Source organism: Scyliorhinus torazame, chromosome 6, assembly GCF_047496885.1.
Source record: "Scyliorhinus torazame isolate Kashiwa2021f chromosome 6, sScyTor2.1, whole genome shotgun sequence".
NCBI lineage: Eukaryota > Metazoa > Chordata > Chondrichthyes > Carcharhiniformes > Scyliorhinidae > Scyliorhinus > Scyliorhinus torazame.
In genome coordinates this window covers 120,857,125-120,878,702 of record NC_092712.1, presented here as the reverse complement: position 1 = coordinate 120,878,702, position 21,578 = coordinate 120,857,125, and the positions used below count along the sequence as shown (strand labels likewise).

Genomic DNA, 21,578 nt, shown 5'->3' with positions numbered 1-21,578 from the left:
CTACCAGACTGCCCCCACACACTGCCCAAGAAATCCCCTAAAAGGGGAGCTCCCCAAGGACCCATTCACTCGGGAAACTCTCCTCCCGGGGTCCCCCTAGCTAAAGGGCGCCTCCACAGAGACCCCTTAACTAGAGGGACCCTCCAGAGACCATCTAAATGGGGAGACCCCACAGGGACTCTCAACTAAAGGGACCCCACAGAGACCCAGTAACTAGAGGGACTCTCTGAGACCGCCTAAATATGGAGACATCCAAGGGATCCCCTACTAAAGGGACACACCCAGAGAAACCCCCTGATCAGAGGGACACCTGCCCAGAGATCCCATAAATAGGGGGATCCCCTCCCCAAGGGACCTCTAACAGTTCGAACACTCACAGGGACCCTGTAATTAGAGGAACCCCTCAGAGACCCCCTAAATAGGGAGACCCCCTACAGGGACCATGTAACTAAAGGAACCGCTACAAGGACCCCCTAATCAGAGATCCCCCCCAGAGACCCCCACAGTAGGGAGACCCGCCACAAGGACCCCCCTAACTAAAGGAACCCCTCAGTGGGACCCCCTAATAGGAGAGACAAGCCCCCCCCCCAGAAAAGAGACCCCTGTCTGGAAGCGAACGAGCAGTCCAGACATGGCCAGTGAAAAGAATTATAGCTGGAGCACTCACCTGGAAGCATCATGGGCAGGGTTCTCCGACCCCCCCGCCGGGTCGGAGAATCGGCGGGGGCTGGCGTGAATCCCGCCCCCGCCGGTTGCCAAATTCTCCAGCACCGGATATTCGGCGGGGGTGGGAATCGCGCTGCGCTGGTTGGCGCCCCCCCCCCCTGCCGATTCTCCGGCCCGCGATGGGCCGAAGTCCCGCTGCTGGAATGCCTGTCCTGCCGGCGAGAATCAAACCACCTCTCTTACCGGTGGGACAAGGCGGCGCGGGCGGGCTCCGGGGTCCTGGGGGGGTGGGGGGCGGGGCGATCTGGCCCTGAGGGGTGTCCCCACGGTGGCCTGGCCTGCGATCGGGGCCCACCGATCCGTGGGTGGGCCTGTGCCGTGGGGGCACTCTTTTCCTTCCGCCTTCGCCATGGTCTCCATGGATGGCGGAGGCGGAAGAGACCCCCTCCACTGCACGGGGATGCCGTGAGCGGCCGCTGACGCTCCCGCGCATGCACCGCACGGCAAAGTCATTTCCGCGCCAGCTGGCGGGGCACCAAAGGCCTTTCCCGCCAGCTGGCGGGGCAGAAATCAGTCCGGCGCGGGTTAGCCCCTCAAGGTGAGGGCTCGGCCCCTCAAGATGCGGAGGATTCCGCACCTTTGGGGCGGCGCGATGCCGGACTGATTCGCGCCGTTTTTTGCGCCGGTCGGCGGACATCGCGTCGATTGCAGAGAATCCTGCCCCATGTGTCCATTCCTGTGAAGACAACAGCTGTGACCTGTGTTCAAACCCCTCAGATCCATTTGCTGCAAGCCATTCATTCATTCATTTCTGGTAGTTGGTTATGATTGACAGCTTCCACAAACCAGTTGTGAGCCTTGCTTCATTCGTCTTCTTCATGGATGAGTAAGTCGAAGTGCTGTAACCACATCAAAGAGAGTTAAGTGCATTCTAAGCGCCTCTTCAGAATGCTTGAGTGAGTTTGAAGCGCTGAGCTAGAAATTGACAGCACTAAATCTCTTTGATGTATTGATGTTGGTCAACATTGTGATTTCAACAGTAATTTTTTTCAGTGCCCCTATCTGGACTGCTCTCTAGCTTCCAGACAGGGAGCAGGATTCTCTCAGCCCGGGGCTGGGCTGAAGAAGCTCCGCGACCGGCGCGAATCGCGCCACGCCGCCCCGGCGCCGGGATGCGATTCTCCCCAGAGCGGAGAATCGGCATCATTGGTGCCGGCACGGTCGACGCCGCACCGGCCGGGGGCCGCTCTACGGGGCCCTCCGTGATTCTCAGCCCGGGATGGGCCAAACGGCCATGTCTTAAAACCTGAGTCCTGCTGGCGCCGTTCACACCTGCTGACAGCTGGCGGGAACTCAGCGTGGAAGGGTCGGGGGGGCGCCCTGTGGAGGGGGGGAGGAGGGGGGTCCGCCCCAGGGGGGGTCTCCGATGTGGCCTGGCCCACGATCGGGGCCAACCGATCAGCGGGCCGGCTTCTCAGGCTGGGGACCTCCTTTCTTCCGCGCTGGCCCCTGTAGTCCTGCATCATGTTGCGTCGGGGCTGGCGTGGAGAAGGGAGGCACCGCGCAAGCGCGCGTTAGCGCCGGTGCCACTGCGCTTGCGCGCGTTAGCGCCGGTGCCACTGCGTTTGCGCGGACCCCGCAGTACCCAATTAACGCTGGGATCAGCAGCTGGAGCGGCATGGGCCGCTCCAGTGCCATGCTGGCCCCCTGTAGGGGCCAGAATTGCTGATCCTGAGGCCGTGTTGACGGCGTCGTGAAATGCGATGGCGTTTCTGACGGCGTCAACACTTAGCCTCAGGATCAGAGAATCCCGCCCATGGTCTCTTTTCTGGGGGAGGGGTTTGTGTGCGTGTGTGGCCGGGGCATCCTTCTAGTTAAAGCCTCTGTGTGTAATGATATGTAGATTATCATTTGTGTATAATTTAACTGTAAGTAAAGGTAGGTGCGGTATGCATAGGCTGAGATTCCTTTTTTTAAAAATGTAAAATTAATTTAGAGTACCCAATTCATTTTTTTCCAATTAACGGGCAATTTAGCGTGTTCAATCCACCTACCCGGCACATCTTTGGGTTGTGGGGGCGAAACCCACTCAAACACAGGGAGAATGTGCAAACTCCACACAGACAGTGACCCAGAGCTGGGATTGAACCTGGGACCCTGAGGCAACAGGGCTAACCCACTGCGCCACCGTGCTGCCCTTAGGCTGAGATTCTAGCATCCGACCACAGGTGGCGTAGTGACAGAAGTAGGTTACTGGAAGAGAGGCCGCATGGAAATAGGAGGTAATCTCCTGGACAGCACACAGAGAAAGAATCTGGACAACAAGAACAGAGTACAGTCGCATATCGAACAGATCCTGAGTCAACAGTTTTAATAAAAGTTAACCATAGTTGTTTGTATTTGGCCTTAATATCTAACTGTAATCTTACATTATAAAAACCCTTTAATGTTTTAGTTAATTGATAAACTGTTTTGTTCATTTACAAAGCCGTATGTTCTCTGATCACTTCAACTACAAAGACCTCGCCATCCGTGCATACAGAGAACATTACACTGTGGAGGGTGCCTTTAGTTAGGGGGTCTGTGTGGGGGGTTCCTCTAGTTAGGGTGTCCCTGTGGGGTGTCTCCCTATTTAGAGGGTCCATGGGGACAGGCGGGGTCAGGGGGAAGTGGGAGCACCCTGAATATCTGGGGTTGGAGTGCTAATTTGTGGTGTAGGGGAATGGCAGGCCATGGGACATCACCATATGGCCACCCACTCAAAATGGCGGCCCCATAGTGGTATTCCCGCGGTAATTCCTCCTATTCAAAGAACAAGGAAAAAAGAACAATATAGCACAGGAACAGGCTCTTCAGCCCTCCAAGCCTGTACCGGTCATGATACTGACCTTGGCCAAAACACTCAGCACTTCCTTGTGCCGTATCCCTCTATACTCATCCAATCCGTGTGTTTGTCAAGATGCCTTTTGAACGCCGTTAGTGTATCTGCTTCCACAACCTTCCCTGGCAATGCGTTCCAGGCACTCACCACCCTCTGTGTAAAAAACCTGCCTTGCCCATCTCCTCTAAACTTTACCCAACAGACCTTAAACCTCTGCCCCCTGCTTACTGACCTCTCCCCCTGGGAAAGAGTGCCTGCCCATCCAGTCTATCCATGCTCCTCATAATCTTGTAGACCTCTATCAGGTCACCCCTCAACCTCCGTCTTTCTAATGAAAACAGTCCGAGTCTATTCAGCCTCTCCACATAGCTAACACCCTCCAGACCAGGCAGCATCCTGGTAAACCTCCTCTGCACCCTCTTCAAAGCCTCCACATCCTTCTGGTATTGTGGTGACCAGAATTGTGCGCAATATTCCAAGTGCGGCCTTACCAAAGTTCTATAAAACTGTAGCATGACTTACCAGTTTTTATACTCGATGCCCCATCCAATGAAGGCAAGCTTTCCGTATGCTTTCTTGACTACTTGTCCAATTGTGTTGCCACCTTCAAAGATCTGTGGACTTGCATGCCCAGATATCTCTGATTTTCTATATCCCTAAGAGTTTGGCCATTTACTGTATATTTCCCCTCTATGTTAGACCTACCAAAATGCATTACCTCACATTTGTCCGGATTGAACTCCATTTGCCATTTCTCTGTCCAAGTCTCCAACCTATCTATGTCCTGCTGTATCTTCTGACAATCCTCAACACTATCTGCTACTCCTCCAACCTTGGTGTCATCAGCGAACTTACTAATCAGACCGGCTACATTTTCCTCCAAATCGTTTATGTACACCACAAACAACAGAGGCCCAAGCACCGATCCCTGTGGAGCACCACTAGTCACAACTTTCCATTCAGAAAAACACCCTTCTACTGCTATGCTTTGCCTTCTGTGACCGAGCCTGTTACCATCTTACCATCTCACCTCTGATCCCTTGTGACTTCACCTTTCGTACCAGTCTGCCATGAGGCACCTTGTCAAAAGCTTTGCTGAAGTCCATGTCAACAACATCCACCTTCCTCCCCTCATCAATCATCTTTGCCACCTCCTCAAAAAACTCGATTAAATTAGTGAGGCACGACCTTCCCTTCATAAAACCATGCTTATGAGTCCATTTGTTTCCAAATGGGTATAAATCCTGTCCCTGAGAATTCTCTCCAATAATTTACTTACACCGAGGGGAGGCTCACAGGCCTATGATGTCCAGGATTGTCCCTGCTACCTTTCTTAAACAGCGGTACCACATTGGCTATTCTCCAGTCCTCTGGGATCTCACCTGTAGCCAATGAGGTTACAAATATGTCAGTCAAGGCCCCAGCCATTTCCTCCCTTGCTTCCCTCCGTATCTGGGATAAATCCCATCTGGCCCAGGAGACTTATCTACCTTAATATCTTTTAAAACACCAAATACCTCCTCCTTGACGATGTTAATTCCTCGCCATGCATAAATGCTCATAGCAAAGAATACTGAATTGGTCTGTGATTTGCATTCCCAGCAGGGTGCAATGCACATGCACGTCAGCTCTGGTGGAAGAATCTCCCAAATAGAGAATTTCGCCCCTCATTTCAGGTTTCTCCTCTCCATAGAAAACTGTCCCAACTTCTGCAATCTATCTTCATAACTAAAATTTCTCTTCCTTGGAACCATTCTTGTGAATCGTTCTGCACTCTCTCCAGTGCCTTCACATCTTTCCTGATGTGTGGTACCCAGAATTGAATGCAATACTCCAGCTGAGGCTGAACTAGTGTCTTATACAGGTTCAGAATAACCTCTAAGCTTTTGTACTCTCTGCTTCCATTAACAAAGGCCAGGATAATGTATACTTAATTTACTGTGCTCTCAGTAATTGGACCAAGTGCTGGGAAGTGGAATTAGTGTGGATTAGATTAGGTTTTTTGTCGGCACAGGCTTGACGTGCCAAAGGTCCTCTTCTGTACTGTATGGTTTGATGATTCTAATTAACCAAGATTTTCTCTTAACAAATCTGAGCTGGCTTTCTTTAAATAACCTTGCATTTTTCCATATGATTATCAATTTTGTCCTGAATTATTGTTTGTTGAAGTGTCATTGTCTTCACATTGAGGATACCCTCCATCGTGTTGTGTGACACTAGCACCCTGCTAAATAGGATAGATTTCAAACAGATCTTGCAAATCAACACTGGGCATCCATGAGGCACTGTGGTTCACCAGCAGCATCAGAATTGTATTCAACCACAGTCTGTAATCTCATGGCTCAGTATATATCCCATCCTTCCATGAGCACCAAACCAGGGGATCAACCCTGGTTCAATGGAGAATACAGGAGGGCATGCCAGGAGCAGTGCCAGCAATACCTAAACAATAAGTGTCAACCTGGTGAAGCTACAACACAGGACTACTTGCATTCCAAACAGCATAAGCAGCAAGCGAGAGACAGAGCTAAGCAATTCCACAACTAATGGATTAGATCTAGGCTCTGCAGTCCTGCCACATCCAGTTGTGAATGGTGGTGGACATTTAAACAATGCACAGGAAGAGGAGGCTTCACAAATATTCCCATCCTCAATGATGGGGGAGCCCAGCATATCAGTGTAAAAGATAAAGCATTTTCACACCCCATGAACGAATAAAAACAATCTTCATCCAGAAATGCCAATTGGACCAATCATCTCATCCTCTTCCTGAGGTCCCTAGAGACATGGATTTCAGTCTTCAACCAATTTGGATAATTCCAAATAATACCTAGAACCAGCTAAAGGCACTGAATACTGCAAAGACTCTGGGCCCTATCGATATTTCAGCAATATAGTACTGAAGACTTGTGCCTCCAGAACTAGTTGCGCCCCTAGCCAAATTGTTTCGGAACAGTTACAACACTGGAATCTACTGTTGTCTGTAAATTATCAGACACTTCGACCAGTTTATTAGGAAAACGTTTTACCCGGTGCCTTTATTTGTGAGATGAGCAAAGGACAAACACAGCTTCATGATTCAACCCAAATTTATTCACAATCAAAATAAAACAGTTATTCTCCCATATATTATCAGCCCAAGGTTCCGATACCACCCGTGCTGATGAACATAATCGAGCTGTGGGTCCAATACTCTGAGCCTCAATCGTCTCAGGGCCTTCTTCTGCGAAGGTGGGTCTCATACATTACTTCCGTCCATTCTCTGGTGTGCCGCTTGGTCTTCTCCATTATCTCCATGTCGCCATGTCGAGTCTTTGCTGAGGAGGGCCTCTGTGTGCCTCTGCGTACCCCCTCTTTGAGCCCTTCCAGAGGTTTCTCTGGCTCTCAGCCAATGAGGTCACTGGGCAAGGGTTGCAACAGCCAATTGAGTTGCCGATTGCAACTCTGCAGGACAGCAGGAACTCCCTGAGTGGTCCATCCTCAGGTTCATTGTCCGCAAATAGCCGTACCCCATATAAGGTAACGGTAGGAAATCAATTTGCCAGAAAGCCTGACTGCATCTGGGCAATTCACAATAATCGATCTGTCTGAATGGAACTGATTATCTCTGATCTCCTGTTTACAGGACAGGCCCAGACTTGCCTTGGCTCGTGTGTCTCTGTCACACTTGGCTGTTTGAGTGATTTCTGACTGTGGTTTTAATTTAAAGCGTCTAATTAAAAATATATCGGGCCTAAGTTTCAGGCTATTGGTCATTTTGTCACAATCCCCAGCAATGTAGAAAATTACCCAGGTGTGTCCTGTACACAAAAAGCAGGAGAAATCCAACCCAGCCAATTACCACCCTAACAGTCTACCCTCAATCATCAGTAAAGTGATGGAAGGGGTCATCAACAGTGCTATCAAACAGCACTTACTCAGCAATAACCTGCTCATTGATGTTCATTTGGATTCCACCAGGATCACTTAACTCCTGTAGTCATTACAGCCTTGGTTAAACTCCAGAGGAGAGGTGAGAGTGGCTGTCCTTGACATCAAGCAGCATTTGACCAAATATGGCATCAAGGAACCCTAGTAAAAATGGAGTCAATTGGAATCAGGGATAAGGCACTCATCACCTTGTTTTGGGCAACTAGGCATGTACATTAAATGCGGGCCTAACCAGCAACGCCCACATCCCGTAAATGAATAAAAACATTTTTTTTTTAAAAATCTAGCAGCGAGAAACTCACGTCCTGATGCCGAAAGCCTGTTCACCATCTACAAGCCACAATTCAGGAGTGTGATAGAATACTCTCCACTTGCCTGGATGAGTGTAACTCCTACAATACTCAAGAAGCTCAACACCACCCAGGGTAAAGCAGCCCGTGTGTTTGGCATCCCGTCCACAAACATTCACTCCCTCCACTGACGCACAATAACAGCAGTATGTACCATTTACAAGATGTGCTGCAGGAACTCTCCAAGGTTCCTTAGGCAGCACCTTCCAAACCTTTGGCTTCTACCATTTAGGAGGACAAAAGTAGCAGATACACGGGAACACCACCACCTGGAATTTCCCCTTCATGCCGCTCACCACCCTGACTTGGAAATATACCGCCGTTGCTTCACTGTTGAAGGCTGCAAAATCCTGGCAATCTCTCCCTAACAGCACTGTGCATGTACCTACACCACATGAACAGCAGCGGTTCAAGAAGACAACTTAGCACCACCTTCTCAAGAACAATTCAGATGGGCAATGAATGCTGGCCAAGTCAGCAATGCCCACATCCCATAAATGAATTTTAAACACCTTTGCCTTATCAATATTAGTTCCTTCTGCCATATTATTTACCGCCCCTTTCACCATGGTCCCGGTAGCATCTCTTCGGTGGTGAAGATATTTTAAACTGTTGTTCTAATATTTAGTAGTTTGCTTTTGCTGTTCTCATTTTGGTGGTCTCACACTAAAATGTCATTGTTGTTTTGCTGCAATGGGCTAATAAACGGGTGAGTAATGGTGGGATGTTTAAATTTTAAAATCTAAAACCAACCACCACCCATCTTCAACCTGCTCATTTCTGGTTGAACCGAAACAGAACCAATAGGTGTCACAAACCCACTCCCAAAAGGTAGGTTGTCTATTTATTCATTTTATTGAGGTTGCATACCTCATATTAAACTCATCTTCAATGTTCAACCACAGACAGCCTCAGGAAACCAGAGAGCTAAAGGGAGGTGAGGGCTACTTTGGGGTTTAGTTGTTACAGAACAGTCTGGAAAGGAGAGTGAAACAAACAGTTCATACCGAAAGTAAAGCATTTACAAGTAACAGTCCCAGTCGAGAGTACTCTGCAGCTTGGCTCCTACTTGGGCCGGCTTTTAAGGTCCTGAGTTAACTGTCCCGCTCAGGGGTCCTCAGTGGGGGAGCAGGTAATTCACAAGGCTTACTCGTGGATTCTGTTCCAGATTTTTTTATTTTGGCTCACGACATCAAATCATAGCCTGTGCCTGTTCTTCAGCTCCAGCAAGGTTAATACTTGAGTTGGGCTATTAATAAATACATTTAGTACATCCTTCAACAATAGTCTTGCCATGAAAGCAAAAGCCAGCATAGAACTATTAGTCAAGTGAAAACCACCGTACCCACTAACTAGAATCCCCACAGTGCCGAAGGAGTCCATTCAGCTCATTGAGTCTGCGCCGATGTTCTGAAAGAGCACCCTACCTAGGCCCAATCCTCATAACCTAACCTAATCTGCACATCTCTGGACACGAAGGGGCAATTTTATTAATGCCAATCCATCAAGCTTGTACATCTTTGGACTGTGGGAGAAAACCGGAGCACCTGGAGGAAATGCTCTCACAGGGAGATGGGGCAAATGTCACACAGTCACCCAAAGCTGGAATTGAACCCGGATCCCTAGCGCTGTGAGGCAACAGCGCTAACCATTCTGCCACCGTGCTGCCCCTATGCCAGCATGCCACTAGTACTAACACAACATCACATTTTGATGTATTAGACCTAACACCCAAAATAAACATAATATTTTGTTTGGGGTTTGACCTTTTCTTTAATTCTGATAGTTTTAGAAGACGTTTCTGCTAGCTTTCGAAGAAGACCGCGGCCAGCATTTTTACTCCTATATGTTCATAGGATGTGGGTGATGTTGGCAAGGCCACACATTATTACACACCCTTAGTTGCCTTGAGAAAGCTAGGCCACTTTAAAGGGAATTAAAGGTGAGTCTGGAGTCACATGTGGGTGACACTGGGTAGGAATGGCAGATTCCCTTCCAAGAATCCAAGGGGCTTCACAGTCATTTTTCTTTCTGTTATGAACCCACATGAGTGCAGCTTTTATACATTGCAATTTCCAAAATGGGATTTCAACATATGGCTTTTAAGTTTCTAGCCCATGTGTTTTCTCATTGTTTAATAATAATAACAATAATAATAAAATAATAACCTTTTATTGTCACAAGTATGAAGTTACTGTGAAAAGCCCCTAGTCGCCGCATTCCGGCACCTGTTCGGGTAACCTGGTATGGGAATCACAAACCAGCTGTCTAGCCCACTGGGCTAAACCAGCCCTGGCGCCATGGGCGGGATTCTCCGGTCGCCGATGGTGAAACCGTGTTCGGCGATCGGCCAGAGAATCCCCGTTTGTGCCAAAATCGGGTGCTCCGCCCCCTCAGGACATCACCTGAGGCCCTCCCCCGATGCTCCGCCCCCGACGAGCCAAGTTCCCAAAGGCGTGGGTCACTCATGGTATTTCTTTCGAGTCGAACGCCGCCATAATCAGGGGGGAGCCGTCCCGCGGGCAGGGGGGGCTTTGGTGGGAGCTGGGGACACTGGGGGGGGGTGGGGGGAGGGGGTGTGGGGGGGGGGCGTTTAGGGGTGGCGAGGGGGATTACTGGGGGACAGTTTTTGACAGTTAGTGTCTGCACGCGGCTGGCTCCATGTTGCACAGCGCGGCCGCCGCAGGCCACCGCCATGCGCTTGTGCGGCCACGGACCCGCCAATTCTCCTGCCGTATCCGCAGGTAAAGCTGGGGCCTTTACGCTGCATGGCTGCTATCCCCCCACCAAGCGGAGGAGTGGTGCAGCTGTTGCTCTGTTTTTTCTGGCACAAAACACCACTGTTCCCAAGCCAGCATCAGCACTTAGTCTGCAAATCGGAGAATCCAGCTCCTCATGTACACATGGTGGCGGGAACATTGTCTGTTGGCTGTGCAGATCGGACGTTCACTTGCAAGTTCCAACCAGGCAACATGTACTCAATAAAGTGCTCAACATCCCCTTCCTATGTACTATTTGTACTTTTCAAACAGCCCGTTGCCTAAAGGTATTGCAGAAGAACACAAAAGAAGATGGCTGTGGTTGTTGGAGGTCAGTTATCTCAGTCCCATAACATTACTGCAGGAATTCCTCAAGGTAGTATCCTAGGCCCAAGCATCTTCAGCTGCTTCATCAATGAATTTCCTTCCAACAGAAGGTCAGAATTGAGGATGTTCGCTGCTCATTGCACAATATTCAGCACCATTTGTGGCTGTCCATTGTTCTAGAGGGAATGCAGCAAAGGTTTCCGGACTGATTCCTGGGATGGTGGGTCTGACGTATGAGGAGAGATTGAATTGGTTAAGATTGTATTGACTGCGGTTCTGAAGAATGAGGGGGAATCTGATAGGACCTATAAAATTCTAACAGGGCTAGACAGGGTAGATGCAAAAAGGATGTTCCTGATAGTGGATGTGTCCAGAACCAGGGGTCACAGTCTGAACATAGGGTAGACCATTTAGGACAGAGATGACGAGAAATTTCTTCACCAAGAGAGTGGTTAGCCTATGGAATTTGTTACCACAGGAAGTAGTTGAGGCCAAAACATTGTATGTTTTCAAGAAGCAGTTAATTATAGAACTTAAGGCGAAGAGAATCAAAGGATTTGGGGGGAAAGCAGTATTAGGCTATTGAGTTGGATGATCAGCCATGATCATAATGAATGGTGGAGCAGGCTCGAAGGGCCAGATGGCCTCCTCCAGCTCCTATTTTCTATGTTTTCATGTCCAAATACAGCAAGACCTGAACAACATCCAGGTGTGGGGTGACATGTGGCAAATATCATCAGGGAAACACAAGTGTCAGGCATTGTCATCCCTAACAAGGGAGAATTTAACCATCACCCCATGATATTCAATGGCATTACTGTCATTGAATCCCCACAATCAACATCCTGGGGGTTACCATTGACCAGAACTGAAATGGACAAGCTATATAAATACTGTGGCCACAAGAGTATGTCAGAAGCTGGGAACCATGCAGCGATTATCTCACCGCCTGAGTTCCCATAGTACGTCCACCATCTACATGGCACAAGTCAGGAGTGTAATGGAATTCTCTCCGCTTGCCTGAATGAATACAGCACCAACACCACTCAAGAGGCTCAAACACCATCCGAAACAAAGCAAACAAACAACCACACCCATCTTCTTTTCACAAACATTCACTCCCTCCACCACTGATACATAGTGGCCGCTGTGTGTATCATCCACAAGATGCACTGCAGGAACTCACTAAGGCTCCTTAGACACATCTTCCAAACCCACGACCACTACCATCTAGAAGGACAAGGGCAGCAGATACCTGGGAACCCCACAACCTGGGAGTTCCCCTCCAAGCCGCACACCATCCTGACTTGGAAATATTTTGCCGCTCCTTCACTGGCGCTGGGGCGAAATCCTGGAATTCCCTTCCTAAATGCACTGTGGGTGTACCTACACCACATGGACTGTAGCGGTTCAAGGAAGCAGCTCACCATCACCTTCAGAAGGGCAATTAGAGATAGACAATAAATGCTGGCCTAGCTAGCTAGCGCAGACTCCACAAATGAAAAAGAACATGCATGGGTGAATTCTTTTCTTGTTAATGGCCCAGATCTTGCGGCCGTAATAACAGCAGCAAAATTGTAAACATTTGGCATTATTACTCCTCAGAAACTGACAGCAATTTTCTGAGTCCACTCATGCACGCTAGACATGTCCCCATCCTCACAGCCATGTACTCTCCTTGGTCAGCCAAAGAAAATACCAACAAAGGAAAAATGTTCCAAACAATTCCCATCTGACCCCCTCAGGTGATCGAAAACAGTCCAGAAGATCACATGGACCAAGTGTTATTGATAAAGGCACTTGCCATTTACTCTTATTAATTAATAACAGATGATGGTAACAGTTTCTTTTGACTTTGTTTTCTCTTTCCCTCTCTCACCAGCCTTCTCCATTCCCCTCCTGAAGGCACTCATGTTAGACTGAAATTACATGACTGCCAGTTTCCCTCCAGTTCCTCAGCCAATTCATGTCTTGCTAATGAGTATTGATGTAATATAATAATAATCACTTATTGTCACAAGTAGGCTTCAATGAAGTTACTGTGAAAAGCCCCTAGTCACATTCCGGCGCCTGTTCGGGGCGGCCGGTACGGGAATTGAACCCTCGATGCTGGCCTTGTTCTGCGTTACAAGCTAGCTGTTTAGCCAACTGTGCTAAACCAGCCCCTAATATAGCACAGTCAAGCCCGATGCTATCCTCGTCCAGCACTTCCAATATTGGTTTGTGCACTCAGAAGTGGGAATTGTCACTAGTAATCCCTAATTCAGCAGCCGGTGAAAGACTGAGACTAAAATGGTTGTCACCTTTCTGAGAACCAGGAATTCAGCAAAGATGAAATTTGTAACCGAGGACATTTCTAATCTGTTTGGTTCATCTTTCTCATTGGATAATCTCACTGAAACAAGTGGACATTTATTAGATATTTACAGATACTGCCTGCTGACTGACTGGACAGGATCTCATCGCTATTGGCTGGGACTTTGCACTCCGTTCGCTTCAGGCGTGAATGGCAATGGGAGCGCGAAATCTCACAAGGCCCAAATCTCATTATATTATTTGTCAGCGGGAGGTCCCGTTGTGATCGACCCCACCCACCGCCAGTAACATAACGGGATTCCAGACGATCAACGTCAGACTAGCCCTCCCACCCCCAATTATATTATCCATTCACGTCAATGTGCGGGCACGCTGGTGTGAGTCTCCCACGGTGTGCACCTGGTGGGCAGACGTGCTGGAGGAACTCAGGTGAATGCATCGCTCAGTGAGGGAGAGGGTCATGCCAGGGCACAGTGCGGGAGGAGTTGGGGAGGCGACAGTGTGTGTGTAGGGGGTGTTGCTTGCGGGGCTGGGGGGGGGGGGGTAGGGTGGGAGGGTGGTTGAGTTATATTTTTGCTTTTGTGCCTTCGGGGTGGCCATTAAAAATGGTGCCCAATGTTAAAAGGTTCTGCTGTTGGTGGGGCAGTCTCAATCGGAGCCCGTCCTGCCAATGTGATGTCAAAGGATCCGGTCCTTGGATTTTGTTTCCTAAACTGCAAGCAATATGACGTAAAAACCAGCAGCTTCAATGTCACTTTCCCACCTGCTGCGACAGTCTGCCTAAAAAAGGGAAAATTCCACCCATTGTTTTTAACTGCTGCCCAGGACTATTTCTGGCTCCCCAAGCTAAATGGTGTCTGAAGTCTTTCCACGTGTACAATCATACCAGGTTCGGCCAAGTAACAGGCTGCTTTTGTGTTTGCCATCTAACTTTTTATTTTTTTCAAATAAATTTAGTGTACCCAATTCATTTTCTTCCAATTAAGGGGCAATTTAGCATGTTCAATCCACCTACCCTGCACATCTTTGGGCTGTGGGGGCGAAACCCACTCAAGCACGGGGAGAATGTGCAAACTCCACACAGACAGTGACCCAGAGCCGGGATCGAACCTGGGATCTCGGCGCCATGAGGCAGCAGGGCGAACCCACTGCGCCACCCTGCTGCCCTTGTTTACCATCTAATTAAGGACAGTGGGCACAGGCAGGATGGCCAATGGAGTTACCCAAATCTCAGGGCAGTCAGATTGCCCACTGGCAAGCTGGACCCTGCTGATGTAGTTGGGAACCATGAGGAATCCTCAAGTTGGAGATGCTTCCTGAAGACATTTTCATCAAAAAAACATTAGGAGACCCCACCCAGGCAACTGCTGGGCTTTGGCCTCAGCAGGTTCCCATTCACCGTTTGGAAGATCCCGGAGGCTTCATCAATTTGCTGCCAAATGGGCATTTATTTGATCCTAATTGTCTAACTACAGCTGGATGTTTAGCCAGTGCCAGTCTGAATTGACCTCCCTCATGATTACTTTGGGGTGGGAAGCTTTTGGCAGACAACCGATGCGCAACTTTCAGAAATTCCCTGATTTCTGGCCTTCATGCGGCTGATAAGATTCCATCCAATATGTTTTCAATTTCGGATGGCATTAAACACTGAATCATTAAATATTGCGATTCATTGCAGGAAGGTTTTGAAATCTAATTTGCCGAGGAATTCTGTGACAGTTTCGAATTTGTTTCTTTTCTTCTCTGAGCATTGCGCAGAATGGTAACTATCCTAAGAAATGAAGAATATCCTTCATCAAATCTGTGATCACAAAATTCTCAATTCTTTCCTGAATTACTGAGGCTGAAAACTAGAACCAGGAAAATGCGCAGTCTTTGCTCAAATATTGTGTGAGGTTTCCTGCAGCTGCAGCGAATTGTTGGTCAGAGATCAAGATATATTCTTCAAAATGAAACTCAATTTATGTGGCATTACTCATCTGCTTTGGTTAAATATGTTGTATTTAATAGGAATATGACAAAGCTGGGATTAATAAAGATGTAATTGTTACTACACTGCACATTCGGGAAAGGGACTTTTTTGTAAATCAAGCATTTCCCAAGGTGTTTGCTGCAAGACACCAGGAATTTTGCTTGACTTTCCCTCTTTGAAATTGCTCCCACAGAGGCATAACCATTACCTTGACCTTGGCAGAGTACTGAAAGAATTCAGCAGAGAAGGTATTGGAGGGAAAATGAATGGTTGTGCAAGTAAGATGTTTCAGGAATGTGTCACTGAGCAGTAGGAATCCACACCAAACTCCCTCTTTGTTTTTACAGCTTCTGCTTTCAAAGTGAAAAACAAAAATTATGTAATCATTATGGTAGCAATATTTGTACTCAGAAAAATTGATAATTGCTAGTGGATTGCAGTACATTTGCACACACATGGTAAATGTGATTTAATTACGTAATACAATTTCTTTCAGAAAATAATATTTTGTGTGAGTACATTAGTAATTTGAGGCACGATGGGTGGAATCTAATACTCCCCCCACAGTGGTGGGAAGCATTTACTCTAGGAGGGGAACCAGCCACTCCCCCGTCACGGTCCTGACAAAGTCCCTGGTGGGAAGGTGCCAAAGGCATGGGGCTGGAATCTCCGATACTGCGGCTAAGTCTGGTGGGGGGGCTAGCAGCCCGACAGCGTAAAGCCCCCAGCTTTACCTGCGGATATGGCCGGAGAATGGGTGGGTCCCTGGCCACGCATGCGCACGGTAGTGGGCTGCGGCAGCCACGCCGTGCAACAGGGCGCCGGCCGCAGGCGGGCCTGGCCTGCCAAAAACTGCCCCCCTGTAACCAGCCTCTGCACCCCCAGACCAATCCCCACCAGTCCCCCCAGCTCCCGGCGAAGGCCCCCCTGTCAGCGGAAAGGCTCCCCCCCTGACTGTGGCGGCGCTGGACTCAGTCCACAGCCGCCACACGAGGTTCCCGAATGGTGTGAGCACATGCCAGCGACACCGTCGAGGACTTGGCCCATCAGGGGTGGATCATCGGGGGAGGGCCTCAGGTGACGTCCTGAGGCCGTCCATATGGCGTGTGGCGTATTCTTCGAGTACGCCGTTTTGAGGGGGCGAAGCATCGCAAAAAACAGCATCGCCCCCGATGCTGGCGTAAACGGGGATTCTATGGCCAATTGCCGAACACGATTTTGACGTCAATGATCAGAGAATCTCGCCAGGGTCTTTCTGCACCACCATCAATGAGACCCTTAAGTGTGAAGTTAATGCCCATTCAAGGGCCTCATCCCACCACCATTAGTATGCACCCAGGAGAAGGAGGGGCCTTCTATGTGGGATGCCTGAAAAGCAAACCCTGGCATATTTACCAGTGGGCAGCTATGTGGGAGAGGGAGGTGGTAGCTTGTTGTTAGACATTGTGCCTGTTTGAGAGACCAGGCATCGGGAATGTGGTGGACGGATCTGGGTTAGAGCATTGAAAACCACCTCTTTCCCTTGCTGCTGACTCTCCCCCCATTCCTCCACAACCCCCACACCACAGCAACCCTCCCACCATCAAACACCTATGCCTGAGACCCTGGTGATTCGTCACCTCCATTAAATATCACCCACATGTGGTAAGCATATCATTCTTGGGAGGAACAGTTTTGACGAGTGATTCCAAAATCTCTCCACTATTGAGGATTTCCTTGCCTTGTAATGGGTTCCATTGTAAACTAATTGGTATAGATTTATCGCTATCATTAGTCAACAATTCTATTATCATTGGCCATACAACTGCCAGCATTATAGGGTGTGATCGATGGAACATGACCCGCCGGAATAGGAACGCATCACGGCTGGCAGATCTCGGAGAGGCCTCTTTCGAGATTTACCCGGCTGGCTACACATCCCAAGATCTAATGAGATCTCGTGAGACATCGTGATCTGGATCCCACAATGGGTGGAACCTAGATCTGGCTAATCTGTATATTAAAGTGTTGCAGTCAGGAACTCTTCAATATGCACTCGCCGGAGTTACCCATGCACAGCATCTAACCCTCTCGCTTTGGAGACCCCGAGTGAGCACCAGCTTGTACGGGTCTCCATAACGGGGACAACTTGGGGGGTCTCCCAGGGCATCGGGGGCCCCTGGTGGCTGGGCTCTGAGCAGGATGGTACCCTGGCTCCCCAACTACTTGGGCACCCTGGCAGTGCCACCTGAGTGCCACCATGACACTGCCAGGATGCCCAGGTGGAACTGTTAGGCTGGCAGTGCCAAGGTGCCACACTGGCACTTTGTCCACGCCGAGGATTGGCCTGCGTGTGCCCTACCCTTATTAGTTGGGGGCTCGAAGACCCCCTTAAAGGTGAGTTGGGAGAGTCGGGAGTCTCGAGATCGGGGCGCCATTTTTAATGGCGCCCCGATCTCTTCCGGCAGTGGCGAGCGGAGCTCCTCAGTGCAGGAAATTAGACTACGTACGGCCTCGATGGGGTGTTCCCAACTGAGACCCCGAAATAAAAGAGAGTCTCGTCAGATAGCGAGGACTTTCTCGGCACTGCGAGAGCCGGGAAACACCCGGCTAAACACGTTCGACACGAGACTCTGTTTCATTTCCATTAGATCGAGCCCGTAGAAGACAAACTAGTTGGAACCTGGGGCGGGATTCTCCGCAATCGGCGCGATGTCCGCCGACCGGCGCCAAAAACAGCGCGAATCATTCCGGCATCGCGCCGCCCCAATTGTGCGGAATTCTCCGGATCTTGAGGGGCCGAGCCCTCACCTTGAGGGGCTAGGCTTGCGCCGGACTGATTTCCGCCCCGCCAGCTGGCGGGAAATGACTTTGCCGCGCGGCGAATGCGCGGGAGCGTCAGTGGCCGCTCACGGCATCCCCGCGCATGCGCAGTGGAGGGGGTCTCTTCCGCCTCCGCCATAGTGGAGACCATGGCGAAGGCGGAAGGAAAAGAGTGCCCCCACGGCATAGGCCCGCCCGCGGATCGGTGGGTCCCGATCGCGGGCCAGGCCACCGTGGGGGCACCCCCCGGGGCCAGATCGCCCGCGCACCCCCCCCCAGGACGCCGGAGCCTGCCCGCGCCGCCTTGTCCCGCCGGTAAGAGAGGTGGTTTGATTCTCGCCGGCTGGACAGGCATTCCAGCAGAGGGACTTCGGCCCATCGCGGGCCGGAGAATCGCCGGGGCGGGGCCACGCCAACCGGCGCGGCGCGATTCCCACCCCCGCCGAATATCCGGTGCCTGAGAATTCGGCAACCGGCGGGGGCGGGATTCACGCCAGCCCCCGGCGATTCTCCAACCCGGCGGGGGGTCGGAGAATCCCGCCCCTGATCTTTTTCCGTCTAACAGTGCCTGCATTTCCAATATTATGGTGCTCGTGTTTGAATTCACAAGTTGTTAAATAAGCAGAAGCTAAATCAATCAGACCTTCTAATCAATTTTCTTTTCTGTGTTCTTTTATAGACAGTAATTTTATCCTTGCAAACGCACAGGTGGCAAAGGGATTCCCGATAGTTTATTGCTCAGATGGCTTCTGTGAACTCACTGGATTTGCCCGCACTGAAGTCATGCAGAAGAGCTGTAGCTGTAAGTTTTTATACGGTGCTGAGACAAATGAACAGATAACACTACAAATCGAGAAAGGTTTGGACGAAAAGACAGAATTCAAAGGAGATATCATGTTTTACAGGAAGAACGGTAAGCAATCTGATTCTTCCATTTTTTAAATCCATAGAACCTGTACTGCTCTAGCAGTCCATGATGACTCTTCCTGTTACTGCTGAGAAAAGTTGAAAGTCAATAAAGCATAGTGCCAGCAATTCTGCTTCAAGCTACATTCTTCTCACTTCCCAAAATCAACCAAGTGAAAGATCCTGCTGATTGTGCATTTCCTACTCTGCAGAATTACAAGATAGTATTTTGATAAATTTGTAAATTTATACAGTTCTTGCCATTTATTGGCCTGTTTAGAATTTCTGCTTATCTACTAATAACCATTGCTTGACTTATTTTCGGTCCCTTTGTGCTAAAGTATGCAGTATTACACCCACTGTATAATCAGAATGTATATTGTGCAAAATAAATCACTCCTGTCATGTCACTCAAAAGTAAGTTGTGAATTGGGCATTTTATTTTGCACGAATCCAGTTTAAGATTTCAAAGCTGTATTCTAAGTGGGATTATGAATAGAACACATCTCGGCGAGTTATGGTAAACCTCTGGACACCAAACCTCTTTGCCATGAGAGGACAGAAAGGAGGTAATTAAAAACCTAATTAACCTAGGACCCTGCTTCAATTCATCTGATACTTTGGGGTAAATGTTCATGCCATGGAAAAGGCAGTGGCCATGGAGGAGGGTCATATTGTAAAAGCACAGGAAACTCCCCCAACCCGCTGCAAATCTGCCAACCTTTGGTTTAACCGGAGTGGGTCAGGGGTTGGGTGAGTAACTCACTCTCAAGAATTGGGGCTGTGGGCGGCATGTGGTGCAGTGGATAGCACTGAGACTGTGGCACCATTGCTTGTGGGCTCAGAGGAGCTGAAGTGACCACACTAGACCACCCCCACTGTGAGAGGAAGGGGATTGTGAGACACACACTGAGAGGAACGGGATTGTGAGACACACACTGTGCGAGGAAGGGGATTGTGAGACACACACTGTGAGAGGAAGGGGATTGTGAGACACACACTGTGAGAGGAAGGGGATTATGAGACACACACTTTGAGAGGAAGGGAATTGTGAGACACACACTGTGAGGGGAAGGGGATTGTGAGACACACACTGTGAGAGGAAGGGGATTGTGAGACACACACTGTGAGAGGAAGGGGATTATGAGACACACACTGTGATAGGAAGGGAATTGTGAGACACACACTGCGAGGAAGGGGATTGTGAGACTGTGGTAGTCACCACTGTTGTATTATATTGTCTATACTGCTCTGCATACGAGGGTATTACGGTAAGGCTCCTGTACTACAGGTACGGGGGTAGATCCCTGCCTGCTGGCTCCGCCCAGTGGGCGGAGTATAAATGTGTGAGCTCTCCGAACTGCAGCCATTTCGGCAGCAGCTGTAGGAAGCCACACATCTCTGTGTAATAAAGCCTCGATTACTCTCTACTCTCATCTCGTCGTAATTGATAGTGCATCAATTTATTACGCAGAGATTTTACAAAGATGGATCTCCGCATCAAGCCGGATCGCCAGCAGCTGCATCCTCAAGCAGACAACGCCAAAAAGGACTTTGCACATTGGCTAGCCTGTTTTGAAGCATACATCGGATCTGCGACAGACCCAATCCCAGAAGCACAGAAGCTCCAGATTCTGTACACGCGGCTGAGCTCCGATGTCTTTCCCCTCATCCAGGACTCGCCTACTTACGCAGAGGTCATGGCGCTACTGAAGGAGAACTACGCTCAGCAGACCAACAAGATCTATGCCAGGCACCTCCTTTCCACGCGGCACCAACTTCCTGGTGTCTGTGGAAGATTCCTGGTGTGCCCTGCTCGCCCTGGTGAGAGACTGTGATTGCCAGGCCGTTTCAGCCGCTGAACATAGGGTCGGATACATCCGCCAGCACCTCTTAGAAGGGGCTACGCTTGACCTCGCGGCGACCAGTAAACTAGCGCTCTCGCTCACAGTCGCCTCATGCAACGTACAGGTGTATGCCACCGACTGCACGGCCCACCCCTCCTGGGCATTGTGGACCCGGCCAGCGGCCACCCCATCGTGGAGCCCATCAGCGACCGCCCCCAGCCAACCCCACACCTGCGCCGTGCGGCAGCAAACCAACCCCGGGGGACCCAAGTGCTACTTCTGCGGACAGACAAAACACCCCCGGCAGTGCTGCCTGGCGCGGAGCGGCTCTGCAAGGCCTGCAGCAAGAAAGGACATTTTGCTGCAGTGTGCCAGGCCTGCTCAATCGCCGCTATTGTCCCTGCACCTCCCGCCTGCAGCCAGTGGGCGCCGCCATCTTCCTCGCCTCAGACCACTTGCGGCCCGTGGGCGCCGCCATCTTGCTCGCCTCAGACCACGTGCGGCCCGTGGATGCCGCCATCTTGCTTGCCTCACAACCAATGGGCAGAGCCATCATGCCTGCCCCAGGACACGTGCGGCCCAAGGGCGCCGCCATCTTGCCTGCCTCAGGACACGTGCGGCCCGTGGGCGCCACCATCTTCCCCGCCTCAGGACCGATGCCCGTCGGGCACCTCATCGGGCCGCTCATCGCCTGCAACTGCTGACGACCAGCCGTGTCTCGCCTCCATCACGATCGACCAGTCCCGACCGCACAACCTCGCGACTGCATCGACAAAGGTGAAGGTCGACGGGCATGAGATATCCCGCCTTCTGGACTCCGGG

General features: G+C 50.1%; 1 protein-coding gene across 1 annotated transcript in view; it reads left to right on the top strand.

Moving 5' to 3' along the window:
• The window catches only part of kcnh8 (potassium voltage-gated channel, subfamily H (eag-related), member 8), a 674,720-nt gene that overhangs the window by 165,093 nt on the left and 488,049 nt on the right, over positions 1-21,578 (top strand). The window contains exon 2 of the mRNA XM_072508746.1: positions 18,683-18,916. Coding sequence (XP_072364847.1) covers positions 18,683-18,916 — 234 coding nt within the window. The remainder of the gene's footprint in view (positions 1-18,682; positions 18,917-21,578) is intronic.